This window comes from Ochotona curzoniae, unplaced genomic scaffold (assembly GCF_017591425.1).
Source record: "Ochotona curzoniae isolate NIBS_2020 unplaced genomic scaffold, NIBS_Ocur_1.0 scaffold_274, whole genome shotgun sequence".
NCBI lineage: Eukaryota > Metazoa > Chordata > Mammalia > Lagomorpha > Ochotonidae > Ochotona > Ochotona curzoniae.
In genome coordinates this window covers 10912078-10933554 of record NW_024467101.1, presented here as the reverse complement: position 1 = coordinate 10933554, position 21477 = coordinate 10912078, and the positions used below count along the sequence as shown (strand labels likewise).

General features: G+C 45.6%; 1 protein-coding gene across 1 annotated transcript in view; it reads left to right on the top strand.

The window, feature by feature from the left end:
* GRK3 (G protein-coupled receptor kinase 3) overlaps nucleotides 1–21477 on the top strand; it is a 108094-nt gene that overhangs the window by 54073 nt on the left and 32544 nt on the right. The window contains exons 4-9 of the mRNA XM_041003887.1: nucleotides 4026–4127; nucleotides 6180–6254; nucleotides 11839–11900; nucleotides 15646–15697; nucleotides 18060–18151; nucleotides 20495–20594. Of these exons, the coding sequence (XP_040859821.1) occupies nucleotides 4026–4127; nucleotides 6180–6254; nucleotides 11839–11900; nucleotides 15646–15697; nucleotides 18060–18151; nucleotides 20495–20594 (483 nt within the window). The remainder of the gene's footprint in view (nucleotides 1–4025; nucleotides 4128–6179; nucleotides 6255–11838; nucleotides 11901–15645; nucleotides 15698–18059; nucleotides 18152–20494; nucleotides 20595–21477) is intronic.

Below are 21477 nucleotides of genomic sequence, written 5' to 3'. Positions count from 1 at the left end.
AGCCGGGATATGAATCAACTCCCATATGAGATGCCAGCAATGCAGGTGGAGGATTAGCCTGCTCTGTCCCTGCGCTGGTCCCCGTTGTTCTGTCCCTTTACCCCTCGTTGGGCTACCTATGGTCTTTCATTCTTCTGTGTCGTCATGGGGCACTCTGAAAATTTCAACAGAAACTTGTACATGAAACTTGGAAACTCCCCTTCTGTCACTCTTTGGTTTCAGAAATTTCTTCTCTCACAATATATGTTTGCCCCTTCCCCATTGTCTGTGTACTTTGTATGACTGTCTTAACACCCTTACTTGGTTGTGTGTAAATATCCAGTACTTACAGGATTGCCCCACTAGGAGCTTTTTGGCTTTTCCCAGAAACAGAGCCTGGATTTCTCCTTGGGGTTTGAAGCACACAGGATTTTCTGATGAGTCAGATATGGGGCTAAGGAGGAGAGTGCAGATGAGTGGAAGCAATGAAGGTTATGCTTTTTTTTTTTTTTTTTTGGCTTAGGCAACTGGGAAGATGGTTTGAACTTATTTTCCTGATAAAGGAGAAAGACTGGGGGAGGAGCATGTTTGGTGGCAGTGCCAAGGGTGTGAGAATCCAGGGTTTTATTTAGACAAGTCACATTTGAGGTGCTTTCTAGATACTCAGCCAGAAATGTCAGCCACGTGGCTGGGTATTTCGAATCTGTGGAGTGCAAGAGGAGAAGCGAATCTCCGGGATCCAGCTTGAGTCATCAGAATATAGCTGGTATTTGAAGTCGTGGGACTGAAGGGCTTTACCTAGGGAGAAAGTGGCTGGTGAAGAAGGGATGTCCCAGTACCCTGCTGAGTGACACATAAGGACTTAGAAGTCAAGCAAGGGGAGCAAGAACTCCCATGGGAGCCTGTATGACCAGCTCCTCGTCAGTGGTGCAATGTTGTATGTAGCAAGCTAATCCTCTATCTTTGGTGATAGCATCCCATTTGGGTATCCACTCCAGACAGACCAGGAGTGGACTACTGGGCTGAGTGCTGTTGGAGAGACTATGGTATGAGGCCTCGAGCTGGCTGGGGAAGGCAGGGACTCTCCAGAGCCCCTCACTGGGATGTTGGTGGGATAGGCAGGTCGTGAGAAGGGGGAACCTGTGATGGCTGTGGCCCTACAGTGCTTGCTGGGAAGGTTTGGCCACGTGAGGCTGTGTGTTCAGCTGTAGACTGTGCATCCTCCAAGTTAATCAGTGGACAATCAGTTACCAGTAATGACGTGTGTGGCCTCAAGTAGGGTAGACTTGCCACTGGGCATGTAGGCCATAGCCCACTGAATAGCAAGACGGCCAACCCCTGAGATGGCATCCACTGAGTGTACTTTAGTTCAAGTCCCTGTTGATAGTGGAAGACTCATTCTAGTACTTTAGATTCTCACTTTGCCTGTCCACTGTAATGCTTTCCCATTGATCGAGTTGGAGATAAGGCCTCAAGCCTCCACGTAAGGCCAGTTTCATGATTCAGAGTGACATTTGCCCAAGAAACGACAGATGTTATGTGTCATTGGAATATGAGTTCATGGAAACTTCGCAGCACAAGCGTTGGTCTAACCACATGCCCATTCCCTCCGTAAAGCCCTGGGCACGTAGCCTTATATTTTATGACACCAAGTTCAGGGTCATGACCCCACAAAAGTGTAGTCTGCCTTGTGGCCATTCCTGTACATTCCTGTATCAAAACAGTGAGGTGTGGTTTTAGTTCATGTCCATCTTACCCCAGCACCCGGGCATTAACCTTTGAATCTGCCTATAACAAGCATAGTGAAACACAGTCCCACATTCTGTCTCTCCTGACTTGACTTGGGCTGTTGGTGTCTAGCTTCTGCTTATACCACGTGTGCATGTGGTGCGGCACTCCATTCTCTATACCTCTCCTCTTTAGCTGGTCCAGGGTGGACATGCCCAGGTCCTTTGGTTATGCTGGCAGCCCCGGATTGAGGCTGCTTTGAGATGGTCTTTATTTCTCTGAAGGCCTGTCAGCTCATCCCAGTCTGCTTTTCTGTTATGTTTTATCGTCTCTTATTTAATCATTCTAAGCCCTGGTCCTAGGAGAAGTGTGAATGTCAGCCATCTCAGTGTAGGGCAGAGAGAGAGGCTCTTCCCGGGTTGCTCGGATGGTCTCAGTCCATTTCTCAACGTTTTGAACCAGCTGGCTCTTCCGTGGGCCCTCCGTATTCCCCATTCCCATCCTCCTCTTCCTCCCTGCGCCCTTGTCTTCATCAGGAGTTCCTGCAAGTCACACTGGGTTTGGTCTCAAAACTCTTAGACTCTAGAGTCACAAAGGGAAGTGTTTTTTTGGAGGAGGGGTGAGTCCCACTTTTGTGATAAGAGGAAGAAGAGTCTCCCCAGGGATTGAGGAAGTCTCTGTGCAGATCAGGTAGCTGACTTGCCACTCCATGAGATGGTTGGAACTAGTTTAGTAGTTGTTGGAAGTTATGGAGAGGGTTTTTTTTTTTTTCTCTCTTTTCAATTTGGACAATTCAGTTAGGCATCCTTAAGTCCAAAGTGCCTCCAAATCTGAAGCTTTCTGGGCGGAATGCTTAGCCTGTACTAAGTAGCTAAGTGCTGATTTTTTCCCCCTACCAAGTATGCTGTTTGTTACAGTCCATTGTTCTATGGAGAATCTTCACTGTTTTCTCCCCGCCAGCTCCCCTTATCTTTTTGGATGACTAATATTTCTATAAATAAATGGCCACAGTTGTGTCATCCAGAACCCTCTGTTATCCTGTTAGAGCATGTGAGACCCTTTGTATGTAACATATGGCAGAGATTTCTGGGGCACTTGGTATAATGACCTTAGCTGAACTCTGGTCCCATGACCTTCCCTAATATTGTGGGGAATTTGACACAAAATAACCACAGCAACCTCGTTTCTGAAGAATTTTTATGCAGACAATTTCAGTGTGGCAAAGCAAGATTTATTTAGGAGACAGTGAGAGAGGTCTCCTGCCGTGGTGACAGGAGAAGAAAGACCCAAGAAAATGGTGGTAGTGGTGTCTCTTAGACACCATCTTAGAGAGGGGGAGAGATGAGTCAATGGGGGGAGAAGGGAACTTACTCACTGTGAGCTGTCTAGTCCCTGGTCGGAAGGGAGTGACTGGCTGTTCCCGCCTCCCATTCTCATGATCAGCTGAAATCTCAGGTCCCATTTCTTCGCTTCCTCAGGAAAAAAAATTAGAGATGCAAAGTGATACTTTGTTCAGCAAAATTTTCTGACCCTTTTTTTAGATTTCAGGTGCAGCTGGGACTCAGGGAGGTAGAATGCACATCCCATTGGGGTTTCTCCTAGCAGCCCAGCGGCTATTATGGTAAAACCAGAAGCCTGGAGGAACTCCTGTTTCCAAAGGAGGCAAAAAGAGGGGGGAAACAAGATTTTATATTTTCAAAAAATAGCCCATCTGACTTCTCACACTAACTATGGCAGAATATGCTGTTAGAAGTAATCTTTCTGTTAATATTCCTGTAATAGAGGTGAGCTTTGAACCTGAGAAGCTAGGGTTTTTAAAGTAAGTGTAGATTAAACTCCTGAAATATTTGCTTTTGTTGATTTTTTTTTTAAGAGAAACCTCTTAATAGGAGCCCTCATGTGTTTTTTCGTTTTTTTCTCCTGTTGGGTTTGGAATGCTATTGTTGGGTGAAAGCAAGCCGCATCACCACTGAGTCACAGCCACATTTAAATTATCTGTTCTTTGTAAAGGAAAACTGGCCAGGACATGGCTCCTGTATCGTAAGATAATTGTCACCACTGGCAGTATTTGTTTGCTAATACTCCATCTTGCTAATACTCCAGGGAAGAGCCCGTATTTATGTTTCTGGTTGAGGGTGGCTTCCTGCAGTTTGTTCGTGACGGAGTTGTAGGAAGGAGTGACTTTCCATCAACTCAGAGGTTCAGCAATTTGCTCTATCTCCTCTGGCAATGCTTTCTGCCTCTGCCAGTCATGTCTTTTCATCTCATGGGTTCTTGGGAAGAGTGTAGCCTAACACTGCTAACTTTTACACACCTAGATCAAAGAATACGAAAAGCTGGACAATGAAGAAGATCGCCTTTGTCGAAGTCGCCAGATTTACGACGCCTATATCATGAAAGAGCTCCTCTCCTGTTCCCATGTGAGTGTTGTTTCTTCTGATTTTGGTGAATTCTGATTGGCAGGGGATGGCTCTTGGTGTTGCCAGGATAGAGGGAAGATGGCATAAATTTTACCAAGTGCGTATCCAGGCTGGGACCCACTTCTTGTGTTCCGCTGTGCCCTTGTTCCCTGGTTAGACTAACAAAACCTCCATTGTGTCCAGAATGCATTTCCCCAAGCTGACACCTGTCACTGCAACAAATCAGTCATGTGAGGGAGCCAATTTGGATAATTTGAAAACGGCTATGAGTCTCAATGCTTGAATTTTTTTTTTTTAAGGAAATCAAGCTTTCTTTTAAATTTAGCTATGCATTAACACTGTCGCTGGTCAAAGATGGGTCAATCTAAACTTTAAATGGTTTATTGGCCTCCAGAGGAGGCTCTATTTATTACGTTCATTTTGGTCACTATCAGTTACGTAAAGATGGACATAATTTTTCTTCTTCTTGTAAAGAAGATGAACCATCTAATATAAGCATTAGGATAAATTGGGTTCCTAGGAAATTATTCCACTAGAAGTAAATGGAATAATTAGTCATGAACATTTGCCATGTGACCTCTCAAAGACTGTTTGCTGAAGGAGTGGACCAGCAAAGTCCCCAGACCTGCCAGTGCAAGACACTAACCACTAGCTACATGTGGCTGACTGTAGTTAGGCTTAAATTAATTAAAATCAAATGGTACTAGGCATTTGTGCCACTTAAAGACAATTCTGTTTTTCCTGTGTTTATTTGAGAGGAAAGGAACAGAGAGAGACAAGAGAGCTCTTTTCCACTGACTGTCCAAATGTGCGCCTGGCAGGGATGCCAAAGCCAGGAAGCGGGAACCATCTCTGTGTCTCCCAGTTGGTGGGCAAGAACCCACTTTCTGGAGACTACACCGTTGCCTCCCAGGGTGCACAGGTTCGGAGCCAAGGCTGGGGATGGAAGCCTGTTATTCTACCATGGGACACAGGTGTCTGTCCCCAGGCGCTGCATCTCCTGGTCGGGGTAGGAGAGGGGGACTGGAGATGCCTCTGTGGCACAGTCTAGACATGCAGCATCTCTTGTCTTGGCAGCAAGTCTGACTGGACAGCACTGGCACCCAGTGACTTGTTTCACCGCTTTTGTCTCTATCGTGTCGTTTGTGAAGCTGGCTGACATTTGAGAAAACTGTAGCTGAAGATAGCATTTCTTGTAGCATGTCTTGCTTTCTCTCCCCGCCCCCGCCCCCGCCCCCTTGGTCTGGGCCCATCTTGCCTTGTGGTAGATGCAACTTCCGAGGCAGAATGAATTGCTGATGCCCCATGCCTCTCTGCCTCACTGCCCTACCAGCAGTGACTGACTCCTGGGGGAATGCCAGTTGTTCTGTGGAAAGATGCCCTGAACCTGGTTTTCACATAACTCAGCGATCTGCAGAGTTGTGAGCTGAGCAGTGTGGTTCTGAAGCTCTTCTTGTGTGTCAAAGGAGACAGGATTTCAGATGGGGTGTGGGAAACTTGCAGGTGGCTGTTCTTGGCGGTAGAAGTGCTTTTGTTTCAGCCACGGTGCCCATTTGCTCTGACCATGGCCAGACTCTTTCACACGGAGCCCTTTGCTACTGCCCTTTTGCCTTCTTAATTCTGTCCTCCAAATCCTATATGCACTTGGGCAAATTTATTTTCTCCCACACTTACATTTTCAGAACTGTTAACGGCTAATGGAAAGACATATGCATTTAATCAGGTGATGATAAGATTCTTCACATTTTGTCATCATCACACTCATCTGACCTCTTGTGTGATTAGACATGTCAGTCATGGCTGCTCTGCCCCTGCTCCCCCACTGCCATCCTTCTGGGCCTAGGTCTAAGAATGCTGGGCACCCAGGGGAGCAAGTGTTTGTTTGGATTGCTTATTTATATTCAACAGAACTGTGTCTTTCAAGAACGCTTGCCAGGATAACTACCAGCGGCTACCGGGTTAGTCCCTGTTTTGTAAAAACGATCTGGTGTTGTGATACCACATGGCATCTTATGATTATTCAAGTAACTGTCCGTGTTGATTTTTTGAAAGCCGTTCTCCAAGCAAGCCGTGGAGCATGTACAAAGTCATCTGTCGAAGAAACAAGTGACATCCACTCTGTTTCAGGTAAGGCAGTATGACTTCTGAGCCAAAAGGAATCTAGCTAGTTTGCCTAACAGCTAGATAGGGTGACATCTTTTGCTGGGGCAGGTGTGTCCTCCAGAAGAGCGTGCAAGTCTGGGTTCTCATGTGGAACTTCCTCTGGGACAGTGGAGGTTTCATATTGCTAGTCTCCTCATTGAAATTTTTTTTTTTCCTGCCAATGGACTTTTTCTCCCCGCCGCCCAAGATTTATTTATTTTTAGTTGGAGGGAGAGAAAAAGATTGTTTATCTGCTGGTTCACTCCCCAAATGGCCATAGGAGCCAGAACTGGGCTGTGCCAGGCTGAAGCTGGGAACCAGAACTCCGCTGGCCTGTTTCTTAACAGAGCTGGCAGCGGTTTGCTGGGACGGTCAAGTGCGCCAACAATTCCACCTGCTTTATTTTGCTGTGAATTGTAAGAGGAAAGAATGTCCCCGAGCAATGAACTGATCCTTAAAATAATGAGAAAAATGATCTTCTCCTTGAATGATGTCATCGTTTAGCATGAAATGAGTCAATTTTTGATTTGGTGGCTTAGAATAGTATTTATAACAAGAGGATCTGATTGTGCTTGGTGAATGTGCTGATCAGGCTCCGGGAGCCTCTGAGTGGTAGTGAGTTGGGGTATTCCCCTCCTGCCCAAGCAGGATGATATCTCCTACCTATAGCCTGGAGCCTGTCTGTGTGGGCCGCATGGGCAGAAGCTTAGGCTCTCATTTTCATTGACCACTTGACCTGGGTTTAATATCTTTAAAAGTTGATTTATGGATTTATATAAGCTAGCAAGAGAACATGAGCTTTTCTTTCCTCTGGTTCCTTCCCAGATGCCTGTGAAGTCCAGGGCAAGGACAAGACCCAAAGCCAGGAACTCGATCCAGAATTCTATCCCGCTCATGTGGGTGGCAGGAACCCCATTACTGAGACCGTGCCCTGTAGCCTCTCAGGGTGTATGTAGGCAGGGAAGCCCGTTAGCTGGAGCCAGAGATGGTGCTCAGAGACACCTCTAGGCCTCTTAACTCTCCCGGGCCAAATGCCTGCCCCCGATGGAGGGGACCATGGACAGCTTCCTGTAGCTTCCTACCCAGTTTTCTCATCTGCGACTTGGGGATGACAGTGGGCTCTCCTTCCTGGGGTTCTAGAACATTCAGTGAGAAAGACATACTCAGGCAGCTTTGCCCCAAGCCTGCCTGCCACATGTCCCCTGCGTGTTGACCAGTAGCGTATTTTATATACCAATCATCAAGTGCAGTGTGAAGATCGGCGTTTTGTTGTTTCCATGGTAGATTAGTGTCAGATTTTCAGTGGTTCACTGACTTTGCCATGGCCCATGGTTTCACCATTCTGATTCAGCTTTTCCTGTGGCATAAATAGGGGTTAGCATAGCTTTTTAAAAAACAAACAAAGAAGCAAGCAAACAAAAAATGTGCCTGGCACAATAGCCTAATGGTTAAATCCTCACCTTGGGTTTGCTGAGATCCCATATGGGTGTCAGTTGGTGTCCTGGCTGTTCTACTTCCCATCCAGATTCCTGCTTATGGTCTAGGAAAGCAGTAAAGGATGGCTCAAAGCTTGAGACCCTGCACCTGCGTGGGAGATTTGGAGGAAGCTCCTGGCTCCTGGCTTTGCATCATCTCAACCCCGGCTGTTGTGGCCACTTGGGGAGTGAACCAGGGGATAGGATATCTTTCTCTTCTGTAACTCCTTCTCTCTGTATATCTGTCTTTCCGATAGAAAATAATGAATGTTTAATAAAAAAAAAAAAACCAAGACAAAAAGCATTTTATTGATTTGTTCATTAAAACACCATTACAAACATTACGCTGGTGAAGTTGGCATAGGACAGATATGATGAAGGTGATGGATTAATTTTTAAAGTTAATTACAATAAACCCGCAGAGCTTAGTCGTTAATGTTAGGACTGAAAGTAACATGTTTTCTTATCCTGTTTATAGAGCTGCATTAGCCGATGAAGTCAGTTGAAGTCTGTGGTGAAACACAAACATGCAAAATTGGTTTTAGATATAAGTACTTGGGGGGAGGTATTTGGTCTAGCTGTGTTTTAGAAACTTTTCTTTTTTTTTTCTTTTTATTTGAAAGGCAGATTTACAAAGAAGAGGGTGGGGAGAGAGACATTTGAGGAATGCTGATTCAATCCTCAAATGGCCACACAAACTGTAGCTGATCTGATCTGAAGTCAGGAGCTGGAAGCTTCTTCCAGGTCTCCCCCATGGGGCTTAATCCTCTGCTGCTTTCCCAGGCCATAAGCAGAAAGCTGGATTGGAAGTGGAGCAGCCACTTTATATAGGCACATGAATTAGTGCCCATATAAAATGCCAGAGCTACTAGGCAGAGGATTAGCCCGGTGGACTCCCTGTGCCAGCCCCTTGGCCTAGCAGTTAAAACCCTGGTTTGGACGCCAGTGTTTCCTGTTAGAGTGTCCAAGTCTGAATCCTGGCTCTGCTTCCAATTCCAGCTCCTCTGTGTAGGCTGGGAGATGGCAGGTGGTAGCTCAAATGACCGGTTCCTTGCCAGTCACACGGGAGATCTGGACTGGTTTCCCAGCCCCAGTCCCAGCTTCTGCAGGCATTGGAGGAATAAGCCAGTGTGTGCGTGCACACACCCACATGTCTGTTTCTTTGTCTCTGAAATAAAACCAAAAATGTTGAAAAGCATATATATATATACTTATATACTTGGAGGCATGTTTGGATGCAGGTGTCTGGGGTAGGGGGCGAGGGGCTAGGCTTGAGTGTGGCCCGGCCCTGTGTGTAGCTGTTAGCATTGTTAGCTATTTTTCAGGGTGACCTTGCAGATGAGCATGGCTGTCCTTGCTTGCAGCTGACAGGAACTAAGAATCTCAGAAGGGAAGTCTTGCTCGTGATCCCAATGTTGAACTCTTCTGTTTTGTTGTTATTGCTTCACTGGGTCTTCCGGGTCTTTCAAGTTGAAAAAATAGTGATTTGGTGTATTGTTTGTGATGTTTTTTAAAGATTTATTTATTTTTATTACAAAGTCAGATATACACAGAGGAGGAGAGACAGAGAGGAAGATCTTCCGTCCAATGATTCACTCCCAAGTGAGCGCAACGGCCGGTGCTGTGCCGATCCGGAGCCAGGAGCCAAGACCCTCCTCTAGGTCTCCCACACAGGTACAGGATCCCAAAGCACTGAGCCATCCTCAACTGCTTTCCCAGGCTACAAGCAGGGAGCTGGATGGGAAGTGGAGCTGCTGGGATTAGAACCGGTGCCCATATGGGATCCCGGCAGGTTCAAGGTGAGGACTTTAGCCGCTAGGCCACGTCGCTGGACCCTTGTTTGTGATCTTAAAAATGTTGAAGGATTTTGGCTTTTTATTGTATCCATGGAAGATATGGCATAGGATGCTTGGTAGAAGATGAAAAAAAAAGGCATTTATTAGCATAATAGATATTTTTCTTTCTAGATTTGCTTATTTGAAAATCAAGAATTACAAATGTGTGTGTATATATGTGTATATATGTGTACACACACACAGATAGATAGATAGATAGATAGATAGATAGATAGATAGATGTAAAGACAGAGAAATCTTCCATGTGCTGGTTTACTCCCCAGATGGCTACATGGCCTAGGCTAGGTCAGGCCAAAGTGATGAGCCAGGAGCTTCATCTGGGTCTCCCTGGTTGGTGGCAGGGGCCTTCTGCTGTTTTCCTAGGTGCGTTGGCAGGGAGCTGGATCAAAAGTAGAATAGCTGGGACCTAAACTACTCACATGAGATACTGGGCACCATAGGCCGTAGCTTTACCTATGATGTCACACTGCCAACCCCAACGTAGTATTTTTTTCTAAATAGACATCTGTAGTACAGAAATTTCATCTTTTGGTTGAGCACTTGGACCCTGTTTTCACTTGAAGTCTTTGGGACCGCTTGAGGCTTGTGGAGGACTCAACCGAAATGGACATTGCCTGTCATGATGGAAGCATATGGGTTCACAGGTGCAAGGGCTTCAGAGAGAGCGGGCACAGCTGGCCATCCCCCTCTCAGCAGAAAAGGAACAGGTGCGTGTGGATTTAGCAGTCAGTCCCAGTGTCCCCTTGGGGACACAATGGTCCTGCAAGGTGTCACAGGTTGGCCTAGTTCCCCCTACCCCCGCCATGTCCCATTCTCCATCTCCAGCCTGACTTCCTTTCTGATACAGGAAGCGGGGTTCCCCTAAGAGTTGTGGTCGTCCCCCGCGGCCCTGCGTCTGGCCGCTGTGGCCTGCGCAGTCTCCGCTCCCATGATGGGTTTGGAACGTTCTGTGGTCAGCTCGTTCCTTTCTGTGAACTCTCACGGTGATCTGTGGTGGCACAGGAAATGCTGAATTTGCAACACTCAATGTGTTTAGGGTATCAAGACATTTTCCAGAATGATGTAATTGACTTGGCTGAACTATAGCAGCATTTTAAACAAGTGCACTTCAAAAAAAAAGTTCGTGGAGAAATAGGAATTAAAAGGTTAAGACCCTTTCAGTGCAAGAACATTATAAAATTGAGACCTCATTCACATTTTCCATGAACTTTTTGAAGGCAACCCCCGCCCCCCCCCCCATTTCTGTAATTCTTAGTTTAAAGTTCATCATCTAGAAAAGGGAAGGTTTATGTTACTCAATGATGTATAAAGCAGCATGACATTGAGATAGATTACAGCTCTTTCTACCAAGCTTTGCTTTAATACCAAGCTAGCCATGAACTTGGTCAGCAACCTTGGGAACACATCTGGCCACGGGATGAAGAGGTGGATGAACTCTCCCTCATGATTACCTTTAACTCTGTGCTTTTAAGAGGTTGGAACCCAAACAATAAAATAGGTAATAAAAACAAGAAGATCCATGCATATGTATTAGCTTTGAGTTTTTCAAGAAACTGTGTGGTAATGCAGGCTGTAAATGCTCTTGATAGTCAACAAGACATGCTATAAAATTTACAGAATTCAGAATTATGAAAAATGACAGGCAGAACCCAGTATTCAACAAACATCTAGAAATTCAAGGTGGTGGGCTGGCGTTGTGCACAGATATAAGCCACCACCTGTGACAGCAGCATCCCGTAGTAAAGTGTGGGCTGCTCTGCTTCCAGTCCAGCTTCCTGCTAGTACTCTTGGGAAAGCAGAAAGATGGCCCAAGTCTATGAACGAAACTCAATTGGTGTTCCCGACTCCTGGCTTCAGCCTGACCCAGCCAGCTCTAGCCCCTGCAGCCATTTTGAGAATGTACTAGGAGGTGGAAGATCCTTTTGTCTCTCTCCCTCTTTCTCTGTGTCACTCTGCCTTTTGAATAAGTAAAATAATTTTTAAAAAAGAATGTAAAGATCCACTGGGCAGAAGAGATGCTGTGGCCCACAGGGTTGACCTGTCTTCGACTCTGAAATCCAACAGTCCCGGGTAGTTGTCAAATGACACATCCTCTAGCAGGTCCTGGGCAGGAGCCAGAGGAGCGAGTGCTAGGGCGCCAAGCTGAGGGAGTGTGCAGTTGGGAACTCCGTGGCCTGAGTTTTTCACTTTACTATGTTCCTGTTTACGTATGTGGGGTTTCTTTTCCATCCCTGCCAGCCATATATAGAAGAAATCTGTGAAAGTCTTCGAGGCAACATTTTTCAGAAGTTTATGGAAAGGTATGGAACGTGATCCATCTATATGTCTACTTCTGTGAAATCTTGTATTATGTACCTCGGTTTTACCCAAACAGGAGCTGTCATTAACATGGGCATTCATTTCTTCATTCAGCAAGTAATTATGGGTCATGTACCATGTGCCAGACTTTGGGCCAGTCTTTGGGCCACACCATCTGCTCCAGGATCCACCTTGTAACTTCAGGGACTGTACTTGTATCAACTTTCAGTTCTTTGAAGGGGCTAACATTTAAATAGGCTGGGGAAACCTCAATTTTAAAAGTAACTTCCCAGAGACCTTTGCTACTGCAAACATGCCTAATTTATCTGATCTTTTTGTTTGGTTTTTGAAAATCCTGTCTTCTAAAGCTGAGACAGGGCTGAACTTGATTCTCTGCATAGCAATAGAATTGAAGGGCAGAGGCCACAAGTTCTGTTTGTGTCTGCAGACGTCATCCTGCCCCTCTTTGTTGCTGAGACTAAGAGCCTGTTTGTCACATGCTCTTCTGAAGTTTGCCTGTGATGCCTGGAAAAAAAAAATAAAAAATTAGCTCTTGGGCTTTTTCTAGAAAGACACTGGCAGCCATTTCTCCAGGTCTTTGAGTATGTGTGTCTGTGATAATGCACCTGCTATTGAAACCTAACTTTGTAAACCCCGGTCTAACTCCGCACCTCCCTCCATCAACTTGACTAATCTCTGCACGTGAGGCTTTTGTCTCGTTACACTGGATTATAGTACTACAAGAATGCAAGAATAAATTGCATTTATTGCAACTTGCACTGAGTTTCCTACAGTTTTTTCCTTCACATGTTCACACAATTAAAGCTTTTTTTTTTTTTTTTAAATAAAGCTGCATGGTGACTATATGAGAGTTAAACTGATGTTTTGCTCCTGGAGTGGAGGTACCCCTGGGATACCAGTGTTGGTCCTGGAAGGTTATAATCTTCCATGTAGCAGCAGGATCCAGTGTGAAGATGTGGGGTGAAGGCCTGGGCAATCTCCCCATTTACTGTTGGCTCTAAAACCTGATCTTTTCCCAACTCAAATTTGATTTTTATGTGACCAAAGGGAGTGGGGTGGAGGAAGCTGTGGTGGTGAGTCAAAGTAGGGCAGAGGGCTTTCCAAATGTGGGGTGCTACCTCTCACTCACCCCCATCTAACACACAGAGCAGGTCTCCCTCACTGAGCTCACCACTTCCTGTCCTCTCAGGAAACACAAGACACTTGTTTGCATTTCAGGCAAGGGTGCATGCGGGATTTCTCGAAAAAGTTGGCAGTTGTCCGTAGATACATTCTTCTCAGAGTCAGCATGTTAACTAGTATAACTTTGTGGCTTCTGTGTTAATATATCTTCAAATCTGAAAAAGAAAATGCATTGTCCAGTCATGAGCTTGGACTCTTGAGTTTAGGAAAGCACACGTCTTGTAGCCTTGGGCATCAGGAGTTTCGGTGGGGGCCTTTTGCTTCTCTGGTGTAAACCTCATTGGGCAGTGAACTTCAGTTGGTCAGCAGTAACACCAAGACCAAAGCAGGAACCTCCTCCACCTGCCAAGTAATCCTGGGCCCCAGGGTCCTTAAGACAGCTCTGGGCTCTTGCCCTGCCTTGCAAAGGTGTTTCCCGTCTGGTCACCATTGATTAAAACTAGTTAGTGCTCAAGCCACCCGTCCCATGTGAGCCCTGCACACTCTGTCTTTCCTAAAGAGAAGCTTGTCCATGCCTAGCGGTGGCAAAATGCATGGCCACATCTCTCTTCCTGGCTTGTGAGCCCTCCTCAGCACGCCGTAAGATGTGTGAGGTCACCAGCCCCTCTTGGCAGCTCCTTGCCACAGAGCTGGCGAGAGTGAGTAAGCCTGTGAACCATGTGGATCTCTCAGAGACCTCAGTCCTGGGCTCATGAAAGCAGAGGATGCCCAGATAGGGGTGGGTCGTTAGCACGCACCAAGTGTTAAGAACCGAAACAACTCTCAGAAACTCACCAGATGTAATGGCGGTTTGGCCAACCTTATCAGGATGTCAGTGAATCAGTGAAACATGCTTTATATTTTTGAAGATTTACTTGTTTATTTGAAAGAGTTAGGAACCTTTCATCTGCTGGTTCACTCTCCCAGATGGTTGCAACAGTCAGGGCTAGGCCAGTCCGAAGACAAAAAACCAAGAGCTTCATCTAGGTCTCCTATGTGGATTAGCAAGGACTCATTTGGGCCCTCCTGTGATGCTTTCCTAAGCCATTGGCAGGGAGCTGGATTGAAGTGGAGCAGCAGGACTCGAACCAGTGTCCTTACAGGATGCTGGCATTGCAGATGTCAGCTTTACCTACTGGGCCACGAAACCAGCCCCAGTGAAACACCCTGTGAAAGTCCCCTCATATTCATTGGAAAGAGTTGTTATGTAATTACAAAGAATTCTGCCGTTGACTTTCATTTTGATGAATAGCCTCAAAAATATCTGTAAAAAACAGTTCCTTATTTCTTAAAAGGCATATGAAGTGGTCCCCTTAGGGAACTGTGATATTTGGATGCTTTAGACACTCGCTCAGGACCCTGTTGATATCTGGAATTTGTTCTAGTAAAGACGAACTCCCTCTCTCCCTCCCTCCATTTCTCTTCCTCTTTCTTGCTCTGAAAGTCCTGAATCCCTCATCTCTGTAGGGAATTGTGCCTGGGGCCAGATGAGATCCAGCCAGCACCAAAAACTCTCTCTGTTTTTAACTAATCAAGCTGGGACACGCTTCTTTGAAAAAGAAAATAAAAAAAAATTTTTTACAAGTATGTTGTTCATTCATGAAAAAGTCGTTTGCATTAATTCTTATTGAATAGATTTGGGGTAGACATTTTTCTCACTTGTTGGGAGAAGGCAGCCAGTAGCCGTGTGAACCTCCAAACACATCCACACAGCCTGACTTACAGCATCCCGAAGCACCTGCACAACATGACTTCTCGCATCCTGGTATCGTGGCCCCTGGCTTCTGTCTTCCTCTGTTTGCATCTCTGAGAGGCGACACCCGGTCCTGATTAACAATAGGACCTGGAGCCAGCCCATCGTTGTGGGTTCACATCGGGACACCCCCCCACTCTCTCACCATGTGGCTTCGGCCGTTTCACTTTCTGATGCCTTGGTCTTCTTTGCTATAAAATAGGTCTCATAGTCTATGTGAATCAGAGAATTGCCCAGGTGGGGAGTTGGTGAGGGTGCCTCAAAGTCTGTGCTCCCCTGATAGTAATTTGGAAACATTAATTTGTGTGTGTGTTCTCAAGCTGTGCTGGGTCATATGGTAGCCACTAGCAGACGCATCTATCGGAGCACTTGAACGGTGAGGGGTTAAATGAAAATGTGCTCTAAGGAAGGCACACCAGTTTCCAGGGTCATCAAAGGCAAAGGCATGCCACATGCCCTATTCGTGATTTCGTGTTAATTGCATGTTAGAGAGATGATTGTTTGAATACCCTGGTTGGCAGCGAACATGTAATGAAACTTAAATTACACATGTGGCCCATTGGACGGTGCCGATTCCAGTAAAAAAATGTTCCCCTATCTGCATCAGTTATGGGAGAAAAAGAACATCATTCATTTCAGTCGTATGTGAAGCCAAGGATGCCGACAAATGCTTCACACCACAGGGTTTAAGAAAACTTATACTCCATTTGAGAAGCAGCACGTGGGATATAGACATTGTTTATCTGATGATTTTGTTGTATCAGAAGCTATGATGTTTAAACTTTTCAGTAATGATGGATGTTCTTTTTTAGCGACAAGTTCACTAGATTTTGTCAGTGGAAAAACGTAGAATTAAATATCCATGTGAGTATTATCTATCCATTTCTTTCTTTTATGCTTTCTTTTTTTTTTTTTTAATGGAAACTTGCTCTGGCCTCACCTCGTGAGAAAATACTTCGTTCCGTGGTTTACTCCCCAAGGGCTCGCTCCCAGCAGATGTCATTCTTAGAGTTCCATGTCTTAAAAACCCATTCTCCCCTGATCATCTGTAAACAGTTTGAGTTTTTTTGACTCTCTTCATATTCATAGAAGAATGTGCTTATTTATGTAAGAAGGAGTATTTTAAGGAGAGATTGACCCTTCCACAAAAACAGTAACAAAAAGGTCTCCTGCTCACGTAACTGCTACCATTTATGACAAGTCCTTTCTTTTTTTTTGTTATGTGATTGGATTTGTAATAAGGATTGGAGGTAACAAAGTGGTGGCCTCATCCAGGGGACCAGGGCTTCCCCTTCCACTTTATTATTTTGAGAATGACAAAAGACACCCCCTGATACAGGTCCCTTTCTGAGGACACAATTCCTTAGTTCCTCATTATCGTTCAGCATCACTGTCAATAAACCAAAGGCACAATCTTCCTTTTGCTTTTATTGTATTGAATTTTTTTTAAAATTTGCATTTGTTTTTAATTTTAATTTTTTGCATTTGTTTATAATTTTAATTGAGAGGCAGAGAGAGTCAGTCTTCCATTGTTGGTTCCAAATGCCATGGCAGCCAGGTGTTGGCTGGAGCCAGGGTTTGAACCTAGCATTCTGACATGGGACTTGGGGTCACAAGTAGCGTCGTAGCCACCACACTCAACTTCCCCCTTCTCTGTTTGAGAAGGTGCAGGTCTGGGTGCAGCTTCTATTAACTTTGGCTGTCTCCCTTTATATGGGCTTGCAGTTGGGCAGAAGAATCAACGAGTTTTGTTAAAATTGGCTTTTATTAGGCAGATTTACATAGAGAAGGAGGGTCAGAGAGAAAGATCCACCCACTGGTTCACTCCCCACTACTGCCGGACCTGAGCTGATCTGAAATCAGGAGCCTCAGTTTTTCTGGTCTCCCACCTGGGTGTAGGGCCCCAGAGTCCTCTTCTGTTTTCCCAGTCACATTAACAGGGAGCCGGGTGGCAAATGGAGCAGCCAGGATATGAACCAGTGCAGGTGGAGGAATCGCCTGTTGAGCCACAGCACCAGCCCTGAGTTGTTGTTTTCTTAAAGAATTTTTTTTTTAACTTTGAAAAGTACTGTTGGAAGAGAAGTATTTATCATCATCACTATTATTATTAGTAGTAGTAGTAGTAGTACTGACCACCACTTTTCTGTCCTCTTACCTAGCAGGATTTAGAAGCCCAAGGGAATAATACATTTTTTAAAAATCTAGACTTTCCTCCTGACTCCTGCTCCATTGCAGACCCCTTAATCCTATCTCGGGGTGTCAAATGTGCAGTCCAGGGGTCCTGTCCAGGCAGAGGTAGGGCAAGTGCGATGGTGTGAGGGTTTGCTGGGGCAGCCCCCAAACAGTCCCATCCTTAATCTGCCAGAACAACTTGGCATTTGCTGTCTGTCCAACAGCCTATCACCATGAACGTGGGATGGGCTATCTGCCTGTGTACTGTTTAGTGCCATGAAAACTGCTCCCTGGGACACTGTTGACAATGAATGAAACCCCTTTATGTTCTTGTTCCCAGACAGTCTTGTTTCATGCTCACATGTCCAGCCATGTTGTCTCCCCTTTGCTGTGGTTATCAGAACTACTACTACTAATAAAAATATATGAAGAGCCTGCACCTGCCGGGCTTCCCGCTGCTATGCCACGTGACCAGCAGAACATGCCCGTCCCTGCCATGGCTTCTCCCCTTCCTGCCACCGTGGCTGCTTGGGTTGTGTCCAAGCCTCAGGCTCCAGAGTGGCTGAGGCCACTTGGCATTTTGACCCTTGGGGGATGAAGGCAGATGGGAAAGAAGAGCCTCGTCTTAAAGTCTAGGATTTATCAGAGTGGGAAAATAGCCGGCTCACTCAGTGCCCTCATTCTCCTGCGTGCAAGGGCTCATTTAGCCTGCAGGTAGGACAGAAGGAGGCTGTGGGCGATTCTGCCACCCCTGCCCATGAGAAGATTCTTCAGAGAAAGTCTATGGATGGTGGAACTAGAAGTTAGATCTATTTGGGTGCCCAAACTATTGAAATCCATGCACAATGTTTTTGTAATACACATTTATCGTGCATTTTCTGAGCACCCCTTATAGCTCATTCTTCAGTTTAAGGACTCTGTTAAGTCCTGAATGGGCCAGATCGCTGTATCAGAGCTGCTATTACAGTTACTATATGTGTTTCCTAAGAAAACTCTTCACGGCAATATACATCTACGTGGTTGACTTGTTTCCTTTTATATTTTGAACCCGCAGTTGACCATGAATGATTTCAGTGTCCATAGGATTATTGGACGAGGAGGATTTGGTGAAGTCTACGGTTGCAGGAAAGCAGACACAGGAAAAATGTAAGTCCCCATATGCTCATAGATTTTGCTAGAAATGCTAAGAGGAATTTTTTTTTTAAACATTTGCATTCAGCGAAATCCCTGTATAGGCACGTTAGAAGTCTATGACCTTGCTGTATTTTGCTAAACAGGGTGACTGAGTCCCATAAAGCTGCAAGCTACATGGGAAGTCATACAGTGAGCATGTGTTGGTACCCACCTTGGTTCAGGGCCAAGAACCCAGAGATAAACAGGAAGTGATTTCTGACAACCACGGCAGATCATGCTGCAAGAAATTCTCCGACTGGGCAGTCAAGAACTCACCTGTGGTTTTGGGAGACACAGCGCTTCAACAGGCTCAGCAACTAACATCCTTACCTTGCACACACTGGAATCCAATTTGGGTGCCAGTTCATGTCCCAACTGCTCCACTTCCTACCCAGCTCCCTGCTTCTGGCCTGGGAAAGCAGTAGAGGATGGCACAAAGCCTTGGGAACCTGTACCCATGTGGGAGATCCAGAAAAGGCTCCTAGCTTTGGATCATCTCAGCTCCCACCATTGTGGCACTTGGGGAGTGAACCAGCGGATGGAGGATCTTTTATCTCTGTCTCTCCTCCTCTCTGTGAGTCTATCTTTCCAAGAAAAATAAATAAATCTTTTAAAAATATGTACTTAGAGGGGGCAAGAGTTTGATTCTACAGTTAAGACATTGTGTAGGATGCATGCTCCTGGTGTTGGAGTACCTGCTTTGAAACTTGTCTCTGTTTCCAGTCCAGCTTCCTGCTAATGCACACACCCTGGGAGGTTTCAGGTGATACCCAAGACCTTGTGTCCCTGCCACTTTCATGGGAGACCCAGATTGGCTTCCAGGCTTCTGGCTTTCAGAATTGTGGGGGAATCACAGAATAAAGTCAAATGAAATTTTTTGGGGGGGTGGGTGGAAACAACCCAACAACATAGAATTCTTTAAAATTTTAGTGTCTTTCCCATAAAAAGATCTCCATTATGTACATACTCAGTGGACTGTTATCATCATCATCATCTGAGAGGCAGAGAGAAAGGACTCCCTTCTGCTGATTTAGTCTTCTAGTAGCCGGACCTGCCTGGGGCTGGACAGCGACTGAAGCCACTCTAGGAGTTCAATCTAGATTTCCCACCTGGATGGCAGGAACCCAGTTACCCAAGCTGTCACTGCTGCCTCCCAAGGTCCCTATCAGTAGGAATTGGAGCCAGGAATGAGAACCTGGGGCTACAGCGTGGGCCGTGTGGATGACCTCATGACCAGACCAGATGCTCATGGTGACCTTTGTGAACTCAGTAGCTACACACTCAGTCCTGGCGAGCCTCCTAGTGAGCTGCCTCAGTGGCTGTCCAGGCAGCCCCTAGACTGTGTTCTCTCGTATACAAATATGGGCATGTGGAAAACACCTACTCTATAACCAAGCAAATTGGTGTCTTTGTTCACTGATTGGTTGTGTGAACTACAGGAAAAAAACAGAGGATGTGATCAACTTGGTGCATGTGCCTCTTGTCTTTAAAGAAGGACTCCATGGGGTTTCTCTGCCCTCCTAAGCAGTCCACATTGCACACGTGATAGCTGTCAAGTGGGACCCGAGAGTCTCACACACATTTTCCATCCCTGAAACACTTGTCAAAGCCACTTTGCCCAAATTCCCTTCCAGCCTTCTGTCATCTGCTCAAGGAAGCTTCCTGTTTTCTCTAATCTTTGATAGCAGAGCATGCCAAATGGCTCATCTGTGTTTCCTCAATTGTGAGTGTGTTCCAGTTTTTCAGAATTTCAGGTTGTCAGCTCAACGTTGTGGTCTTCTCAGTGTAGCATTGATCAAACATGACAGACGGTTTCACTGTCTTTTGTATTGTTTGAAATATTGTCATAAAGATTAAGAGGAAAAACAAATGGAGTTGTAGAGCGTTTCTTTGGAATGCCTACCTTCCCTTCCCATTTTGTTGGAGCATCGCTATCTTATAGTCGTATGTTGCTGTATGCATTTGACCACCGATGGATGTGCTGCTACATACTCTCTCCCCAGATCCCAATCCAGAGGCAATGCATGCAAAATGTATTTCACAGGAACTGCTTCTATCCGTTTACTTTATTTAACTCAGATCTCTTGCCATGTAGCGCTGGAAATATTTTAAATATTGGCCGCTTCTGCCTCTTCCCCTCCCCCATAACAGCATGCAAAATGAAGGTGGTCTTTGGCATAGGGTGCCACATTATTTCTTCCCGGCATGGTCTATGTCTTTAGAAACCTTCCCCGGTGTCCTGCACATAACTTTAATCCGCTTAGATGTATTTGCAGTATAGATTTTTCTTTTCATCCATCATATTTGCGTTTCTAGGTATGCAATGAAATGCTTAGATAAGAAGAGGATCAAGATGAAGCAAGGAGAAACATTAGCCTTAAACGAGAGGATTATGTTGTCGCTGGTCAGTACAGGAGTAAGTATCCAGTTCCCTGGATGGCTTTTTGGAATTTGCTTGTTGGATGGTAAGGTACTTTTCTTTCTTTTTTCATGGCTGGTTATGGGACCCAGCCAGGTGCTGATTGGATTAGAAGGGCGACATTGTCTCTTGTTTGATTTGGGAAGTTAGGCAGCTTTTCTTATAAACGCCCATGGCGGACCCTTCAGTGCCTGTTTGTCCTTGACCCTTGACTTTGCAGACTGTGGTAGCAGAGCTGGCAGAAAATAACCTTAAGGGGGAAGATGGCATGAAGGTAGTCAAGTGCAGAAGACCTGGTCCAGAGAAGGAAGTGAATGAGCATAGTAGCTTCTCTCTCTGAGCAGAGAGGGGAAGCAGCTGGCGACCATGTACTTGGCCTTGGCCTTTTGGCCTGTCCCCGGTCAGCGTTTATTGGAGAGGGATTTCTCCTTCACCTCAGCACTTGCTGTGGGCTCAAACAGTGAGGACGTCAGTCACTTCCATTGCCCAGCACCTTATTTCTGCTCATTACCTTTTGGTTTTTTTTTTTTTATTCATTACCTTTTGTTTAATGTGTTAAGTGATCATCTTGAGCACAATGTTTGTGCAAACTTTTTCCCCTTGTGTCCTTTTTCCTTCCGTCTTCCCTCCCTCCTTACCCTTCCCTCCATTCCTCTCTTTTTCTTTTCTTAGATTTATTTATGTCTCCTGAAAGGCAGGTTTGCACAGAAAAGTGACAGAGAGAAAGATTTTCCACCTGCTGGTTCATTCTGCAACTGGCTGTAATGGCTGGTGCTGAGCCGATCTGAAGCCAGGAACTTCTTATGGATCTCCCGTGTGGGTGCACGATCCTAAGCCTTTAGACTGTCCTCTCCTACTTTCCCAGGCCACAAGTAGGGAG